Source organism: Leptopilina heterotoma, unplaced genomic scaffold, assembly GCF_015476425.1.
Source record: "Leptopilina heterotoma isolate Lh14 unplaced genomic scaffold, ASM1547642v1 Lhet_224, whole genome shotgun sequence".
Taxonomy (NCBI): Eukaryota; Metazoa; Arthropoda; class Insecta; order Hymenoptera; family Figitidae; genus Leptopilina; species Leptopilina heterotoma.
Genome location: NW_025110942.1, coordinates 83,220 through 92,634, shown reverse-complemented (window position 1 = coordinate 92,634; position 9,415 = coordinate 83,220). Strand labels below are relative to the sequence as shown.

General features: G+C 23.6%; 1 protein-coding gene across 1 annotated transcript; it reads left to right on the top strand.

Moving 5' to 3' along the window:
• Window positions 1-658: 658 nt before the first annotated feature.
• LOC122502277 lies at window positions 659-8,952 on the top strand. The gene is made up of 8 exons (XM_043612233.1): window positions 659-888; window positions 3,875-4,368; window positions 4,456-4,764; window positions 4,825-4,996; window positions 5,108-5,316; window positions 7,874-7,969; window positions 8,078-8,241; window positions 8,679-8,952. The coding sequence occupies exons 1-8, from the start codon at window positions 729-731 to the stop codon at window positions 8,950-8,952; spliced, it is 1,878 nt and encodes a 625-aa protein (XP_043468168.1). The 5' UTR covers window positions 659-728.
• The last annotated feature ends 463 nt before the right edge of the window (window positions 8,953-9,415 follow it).

The window sequence follows — 9,415 nt, the reverse complement described above, 5'->3', positions numbered from 1 at the left end:
TAATTTTACAATAATTTCAGTATTAGTCAATTTGAGACCAAAGGCTTCTTGAGTAATTTAAAGAGTGAAATTTATAAACTGAAAGAAGATGCGATAAAAATTGATAGAAAGGACAATCTCTTTGGTAGTGTATTACCAGCACAATTTTTTATAACTATAATTGCCCTCAGTTTCTCGATACTACTTCTTGAGATAATATTTCACGCATATTGTGTTAGAAGAAAGAAGAATTTAAAAATAAATCGTAGAAAAATAATTCTGAAACAGAGAAGAAAAAATCTCGTAATAATTGCGAGTAAATAGTAAGCTCTTTGTTTGTTCAAATAAAATAAATAAGTGCAGTGATATGATTGCATTCTATTATTTGGAAACTATTCATAATCATTCATAATCTAGAGATTGTTATCAGACTTGGACTAGTATCCAATTATGACCCACTTAACAAAAACGATCATTTCTTCAAAATGGAACAACTGCGTAATAATCAGAACGGAAATGAATAATTCAATTAATAAATTAACTTGAAATGAAATTGACTAATAATCGGATATCTAACTTTTGTACATAAATATATACTGTTTTAGTGATAAATAAAACGAAAAAGTTTGTTTTGAAAAAATAGTTTTATTCTAGTCATCAGTATGTTGAGTGCGGTTATATTAAAAGTGCATAAATACAAAACTTACAGGTGAAAAATTGTGTAAGGAAGAAACTTAAAAAAAATAAAAATGTTAAAATTTCTACATTTGTTAGTAATACCTGTCGTTGTAAATATCACCCTGGTGGAAGCAATTACACGTGAAAAGAATTATGCATCTCTAATTTCATCGATATGTTCTTTGTACGATGCATCTTCTGTAATTATTATTCGAAATCATCCAACGGAAGGTATTTTTATTTTTTCTATACTATTTTATCAGACTTCGCACTCGATAATTAATTTTAAAAAAGTAGCAAAAAAGTATCTTTCAAATTAAAAAAAAAGTAGTTAAAAAGTAGCTATCGAAAAATTAAACTTGAGGACTAAAAAAACTCGTTTAAGAAACTTTACAAAACTGACAAAATACTTCCATTTTATATTTTATTTCTCTGACCTTTTCCTAATTTTCATCAAAAATATTTACTTCTTTCTTATCCTACTGCTAATAAATTAAATTCCTGCAACGAATTTTATTATTCATCAAAGAATTTAAATATTTATAAAAATAATTTTAATTCTTGCGAAGAATTTTAGAAAATTTTTTGAATAATTCATTTCTTTCGACTAATTTTATGCAAATTCTAATTAAAATAATTGAATTTCAGAGAAATTTTTATTACTCATGAAAAGAATTGAATTCTTACCAAGATTTTAACAAACATTTTTTTTTAATAATTGAATTCTGTTTGGAAATTTTATGAAAATAGTAGATATTGAAAATTATTGAATTGCGAACAATTTTTTAAAATAATTATATTTTACAAAGAATTCTATTAAAATTTTTGACAATAATTGAATGTCTGTGTGGTATTTTATTAAATTTTTTTTAAAAATAATTGAATTTCTAAAAAGCATTTCATTATTTATGAAAATAGTTGAATACTTGCGAACGATTTTATAAGAATTTTTTTAAATAATTGAATTTCCAAGAAGAAATTTATTACCTTTAGAAATAATTGAATTATGCAAAGAATTTTATTAAATGCCTCAATATAATTGAATTTTCGGGAATACTTTTGTTCTTGAAAAGAATTTTCTTAAAATCTAAAAAAATAATTAAATTATTTCAACAAAATTTAATTAAAATTGTACAGTAGAACCTCGATTATCCGAGGTAATGTGGGGAAGAGGTACCTCGGATAATCGAAAACTCGGATAACACGGAACCAATGAAAATTTCAAAATTTTAAATTATTTTTCATGTGTTTAAAGTGTTAGAATAATATTAAATGACAAAAATGGACGAAATTTTAAATGCAATGATCACAAATAGTGGTTTTGTAAAATTTATTTTCCAAATTTAGTCGCTCGATCCGTTTTATCCGAGTTATTCCGCATTATCCGAGCATGTTTTGTGCCTCGGATAATCCGGAATCTCGGATAATCGAGGCTCGGATAACCGAGGTTCTACTGTATTTAGAATAATTGATTTCTTTGATTTTTTTAGCAATTCCTGTAGAATTGTATTAAAAATAATTAAAATCCTGCGATGAATTTTATTATTTATGAAAATAATTGAATTATTGCAAAGAATTTTATAAAAAAGTTTCAAACAATTAATAATTTTAGAAAAAATTTATGCAAATTCTTTATTTAATAATTAAATTTCTGTGAAATTTGTATTTTTAAAAAAAAATAATTGAATATTCGTGTAGAATTTTATACAAATTTTTGTTTAATAATTGAATTCTTGTGGGAAATTTCATTAAAATAGTAGAATATTGAAGATTATTAAATAAAGAATTGAAAATAAACGAAATTTTGCCATGAATTTAATGCAAATTTTGGAAAATAATTGAATTTTATTATTTTATTTTTCAATTATTTTGAAAACAATTTAATTCTTCTGACGGATACTATTGTTTATAAAAATAATTGAATTTTGCAAGGAATTTTATTAAAATTCCAAAAAATAATTGAATTTTGTCGAAAAAATTTACTATTTCATTCATAAAAAAAAAAAAAAAAAAAAAAAAAAAATTGAAAAAAAAATAATGAAAAATAATTGAAATGTTGACAATTTTTTTTAGTTTTTTTAAAAATAATTGAATTTTGCAATGAAATTTATTAAAATTCCTGAAAATAATTGAATTTCGTTGAAGAATTTTGCTATTCATTTTATAAAGATAATTGAAATGTTGACGACAATTTTTTTTTAGTTTTTTTGTAAATAATTGAATTTTGCAATGGAGTTTTATTAAATTTCATGAAAATAATTGAATTTTTTGGAAGAATTTTGCTATTCATTTATGACGAATACTATTATTTATGAAAATAATTGAATTTTGCAAGGAATTTTATTAAAATTCCTGAAAATAATTGAATTTTGTCGAAGAATTTTGATATTCTTTTATAAAGATAATTGAAATGTTGGCAATTTTTTTTTAGATTTTTTGAAAATAATTGATTTTTGCGATTAATTTTATTAAAATTCCTGAAAATAATTGAATTATTGCGAAAAATTTTATTAAAATGTTTTAAAAAAATTGAATTTCTATGAAAAATGTTGTTATTTTTAAAAATAATTGAATTCTTCATAAGAATTTTATAAACATTGTTTTTTCGAAATATAATAAATATTATGAAAATTTTATTTTAAATAATTGAATACTTCTGGAAAACTTTATTTCTGAAAATAATTGAATTTCGGATGAATTTTATAAATTATTTTTTAAATAATTGAATTGTTTTGCTTTTTATGAAAATACTAGATATTGAAAATAATTGAATTTCGAATATTTTTTGAAAATAATTGAATCGTTTTCAAGAATTTATTTAAAAAAAATAAATAAATAAATAAAATTTTATAAAAATTATAATTTTTGAGAATAGTTTTTTGATTTATAGTATTAACGAATTTAAAGTAAATTCTCAAAAGAACAGAAATAGTAGCTTTTAGTGGCTTCCGAACACTTTTGATTAGTTTTTTGTCTTAATTTGATATCCTTAGAAAATCTGTTTAGCTGTTTAGATTTCAACTATTTAGCTAAAATTTTCAATATTGTACGATAGGGTTTATTGAATAAATAAAAAAATATAGTTTTAGTTATAGTTTTAGTTTTCGTTCAGTTTTATTAATTTTCGTAATAATAAAAAAAATTAATCTTTTCAAGAAAACGAAACTTATATATAAATAATATAATTAAATACAAATATTGTACTTTCCTTGTATAGACATTAACTTACTATCAAAAGTCATGAAGGAACTTTCCATTCTTGGCATATCATCACAGGCGACAAATTTTCAGCATGTTTCCAAACTGAACAATTATCAGGCAAAGTATCTAAAAAAGCAATTGTATGTTCTTATTCTTGCAACTGTTGAATCAGTCCGTGACTTGGAAAACTACACCCAAGATATACATGTATCAGAAATTTCGTGGTTCATTATTTTTAAAAAATGGGGAGAAGAGAAACCACTGGAGGAATATTGCTCGAATCCTCGGGGCAATCCACTGAACTTGAGATTTGACACAAGGATGATAGTGAAATGCTACGACGATCCAATTCTTCGCGAGTGGCACTCTCTCTACAAGAACGATACCCAAATTTTTGACATCGCCACTTGGAACCAAACACACGGTTTCAAACTCTTAACAAAGGATAAATTTCTCTATTCTCGAAGAAATAATGTCGGTGGAATAACTTTACGCGTGAGTTCAATAAATGTAGGTAATTACCCCAAATTTTTAATGCATAGTTAATATTTAAAAATTTTAACAAGCATGAAATATTTGAGTACTGAAATTTTACAGAATTCAGCAACAGTTGGAGATGATAAAAATATAGATGGTTTTTATAGTAAGGTATTCGACAGTATCTCGAAGACAATAAACTTTAAGTACAATGTAACTATCATAAAATCTGGTGGCAGTAAATGGAATGAGACAGGTGGTGTTATAAATGAATTGTACAAGAACAAAACTGACATTGCACTTGCTAGTTTGGTAATGACGAAGGGTAGATTAAGCTACGTGGATTTTGCCTCGCCAATAAGCACAACGCCTCTTGTTCTCTGCATTAAAGAAACAAACATTAAAAGACAATGTTTGGAATACTTTAAGGTATGTATGCATTTCAATTAATTCTTTTTCGAATTACAAAACCATTTAATTTTTTTACAGACCTTTCATTATCATATTTGGATGGTGATTTTATTGTTTATTCTCACGGTGCCTACAATTTTGACAATAATTAATGTCTATGAAAATCGTGATGAATTTTACAATTGGAGGAATCATCTTCAGGATAATTTCTTTAATGTTTGGAGAATGTTTTGTCTTCAAGGAGCAACGGGTATGGGAAAAGTCAGGGAGAAAGAAAATTAAACACTTGTAGCAACCCTGAAGAATATTAATAATTAATATTAATTAATTATTAATTAATATTAATAATTAATAATTTCAGACTTTCCAAAAGACGACACCTTGAGAACGACTTGGTTTACAATGTTTGCAACAGCATTGATAATTTCTTTAATCTACTCTGGATCGCTAATTAATTATTTAACAATAAACTCATCTGTTCCTGTATTCACGTCTCTTGACAACTTCATAAAAGATGGTACTTACAAATTGGTGGTTATAAAAAACAAATTTTTACATCATGAAATACAGGTAAGTTTAGACCTTCACTAATTCTTCTCATACAAAAAAAATAAAGCCTGACATCTCAAAACTAAAATGATTATGAAAATTATCATATATGCACGGAGAAACTTTTAATACCACTAATTCTTAAAACTGGTGAGACATTTTAGTATGTTAGGTTAGATTCAAGGGAAAAACGACATAGGTTATAGAAATTGCTATTGAGACTATCAAAAACACTCATTCAGTATATATTTTACAGTTATTCATAAGGAAACTAACGAAAATTAGTATGTTGTTTTAGAAAGAAAATAATAATTTTTGCAAAGTTGGGAAAGCCATGAATTAAAAAGAAACACAACAAATTAATTGTCTATAGATACTCATAGAGACGATAGTGATACTTGGATCTGATGGTAGATGGCATTAGTGTATGTCACTGTAACTGTAGGTAAATATATTTAACACGACGTAAGAACCTAACCTATATTATTAACGCACACACGCACACGCAAGTAAAGACACGACGATTGGTCACGGAAACCGAAAGATCGCACGATTCGTTAGAAGTACACAGCTGAATCGTCCTTATATATTAAACGAGTGGAAAAGTATGTGCCTTCGAGAGAGAGCATTTTTTAAAATAACTTACTAATCAAATTATGTAAATAAGTAAAAGTCGTGAAAAAAATTATGTTATATTGAGGAACAGTTCTTGAATTTAATTTGGCATGAGGAGACATTCACGTTTATTAATAAAAGGTTTTTTTCTTTCATACACGTGTGAATTTCAACTTCGAAAACATTAGGGTTAGTTCGCGACGTCAGGTGATGGACTCGGTGATGCTCGGGTGAAATCGGTTAAGTCCGCCCGCAGTCCTTCCAAAATTGGTATGTTACGTTAGAATGTCTCTTATATATTCTATCTATATGTGTAAAAAAGGTTAGAATTACCGTATTATTTCACAAACAAAAACTAGCATTTTATTCTTTTCTAAAGAAAAATAAGACTATTTCTAATGCAGATAGTAATTTTTGTACACCGAAGGTTGCTTAATATATAACGAACTTATCATATTTTCGTATTAATGTTGAAATTATTAGCACAACGCACGAAAAATCCTCACATTCTAACGTACTTTTAGAATAAACATAACCAAATATATTTAATATTATAAGAAAAAGTTTCTCCGTGTGGAGTAAGGAAAAGCAGGGTTTCCACTGGTCAGGAAAATCAGGGAAAAGTCAGGGATTTTTATGAAAAGTACTGGAAAAAATTAAATGTATAGAATTTATATTATTTCTATTATATTTCTATTATTTATTTATTTAAAATAAATTTACTTTAAATAACTTAATTCTATTGAAGAATTGACCATCAAGATAACTTATATAAATCATTGAATGAAGAATTTTTTTAAAAAATTTTAATTTCAATTCTGATGAAATTAATTTTAATTTTTTAAATTTTAACGCAATTCTTTGAAAGAATTCAACTATTTTAATAAATATCAAAATTCTTTTCACAAATTTAATTATTTTCAAAAATTAAAAAAAAAATTCTCGTCAACAATTCAATTATCTTTATAAATAACAAAATTCTTCGCCGAAATTCAAATATATTTAGGAATTTTAATAAAATTCATTACAAAATTCAATTACTTTCATAAGTAACAATATTTAGAAGAATTTAATTATTTTCAAAATTAATAAAATATTCTTCGCAGAAATTTAATTATTTTTGAAGAATTTTAGTCAAATTCATTGCAAAATTCAATTATTTTTAGGAATTTTAACAAAATTCATTGTAAAATTCAATTATTTTCATAAATAATAGTATTCATCAGAAGAATTCAATTATTTTCAAAGAAGTTAAAAAAAATTTGGCGTCAACCTTTCAATTATCTATTTATAAAATGAATAGCAAAATTCTTCAACGAAATTCAATTATTTTCAAGAATTTTTCTTAATTTAATGACTATTCTACTATTTTAATAAAATTTCCCAAAGGAATTCAATTATTAAACAAAAATTTTAATAAAATTCTACACGAATATTTAATTATTTTTTAAAAAAAATAAAAATTTCACATGAATTTATTCAATTATTAAAAATAGAATTTTCATAATATTTATTATATTTCGAAAAAATTAATTATTTAAAACAATGTTTTTAAAATTCTTATGAAGAATTCAATTATTTTCATAAATAATAAAACTCATTGTAGAATTTCAATTATTTTTAAAACAATTTTAATCAAATTCCTCGAAAAATGTAATTATTCTTAAAAATTTTATTAAAATTCGTTGAAAGAATTAAATTATTTAAAAGCTTGTTGATAAAATTATGTATAAGAATTCAATTTTAAGAAACATTCAATTATCCAATAAATTAATCATAAGAATGTAAAGAAGAAAAATTATAATTTATTTTTAAAAAATGATTTGTTTATATTATTTAAATGTTTATAAATATTTTCATTATTACTTAATATATACACAGCCACAAAAATTAAATTTTTTTGCCAACCCTGAAAAGTAAATTTTTCAATGTACCTCATCTTTAAAATGAAGCCTAATTACAGAATAAATCATCCAAGAATGAAGTACTACTGCAATTAAGAAAATTTTTAAAACACAGCAATGAATTACCAATGAATGAATTTGATGCTTTTACGCAGGTAATGTAAAAAAAATAATGGCATAGAAATTAATATTCTTTATTAGAAATAAGATAAGACTTTATAATAATGATTTTTTTGGTGATTAAAATATTTTTTTCCCTTTAGATGTGTAACAGTAGAACTGCATTTCTTACCACCAAAGAAGCAGTACTAACCACAAATGTATCTTTGTACTGTAAATGTAAATTATTTGAACTTACAGAAGCACCTAAATATATTTCATTCGCTTTAACGAAGCGCAATCCTTATCTAGACATTATCAATTATCAGTAAGTGTATCACCAACTCACTTTTAATTAATTTTACATTATGTTTAATAATAACAGTCATAAAAATAATAATCTACATTTAATGATGTGACACTAATATTACTTTGCACTTCTTAAAAAGTGTATTGTATTTTAGGAACATTTCAAAGAAATAATCTCACGGACTGTCCAATATTTAACACATTTGTATTTTTTTATTTTCTATTTCATTTACAAAATTTTAAAAATTAAAAATAGGTCCTCAATGTAGAGGGAAAAAATTAATTTCTTAAAATTTTAGAAAATCTTTATTATTCAGAAAAAATCATAAAAAGTTTTGTTAAATTTAAAAAAAAAATTTTTTTTTTAAATTTTAGTTTCTTTTTTTCAGTTTATTTAGAAAAAAATTGTTGTTTTCGATCTTATGTTTAATTATCGAAAAATCTATTTACTTTTAGAATCATTCGTCTATCAACTACTGGTAATTTACAGTACTTAAGGAACACTTTGCAAAAAGTAGATAATCATCATCTCAATCATCAGCATTATGAAAAAGATGAGAATTTCGATACTTCTGGTATTGTATTAATTTCTCAAATTATTGTAACGGGCATTGCCGTGAGCTTTTTAATATTTTTTATCGAAATCACATACAATATGTATAACAAGAAGAAGAATTCACAAAAATTCTTTAAAAAATTAAAACTGCTACCAGCAAAATTAAGAGTTTGAATTAATTTACAAAAAAAGATAAAGTGATTTTAATTTGTACTTCAAAGAAAAAATAATGCTTAATTGTAAAAAAAACTTTACAAAATAAAATGTGTTTTATATAAGTTTTAATATGTTTTTAATTTTATTTTTTATCACACTGAGATAAGATGATGACTGCAATTTTTTTTCATTTTGGAAAAAAAAGGTAGAAAAAATATATTCCACTTTATTTTCTTGGCCCTAAACATGAATAATTTTTTTCCTTATTTAAAAAAATTATAATTATAAATTTATAATATTATAATATTATAATTATTATTAATTAATTATAATTTATTATAATTGCTTCAAAGTATTAGAAAGTCTTAAAAAAATGAAAAAAAACTACAATTTCATTTGAAATAGTAATTTGTTTCGATTATTAAATAAATTCACTATTGTATACTCTTTAAGCATTTTGATATTATATTTTATTGCATAA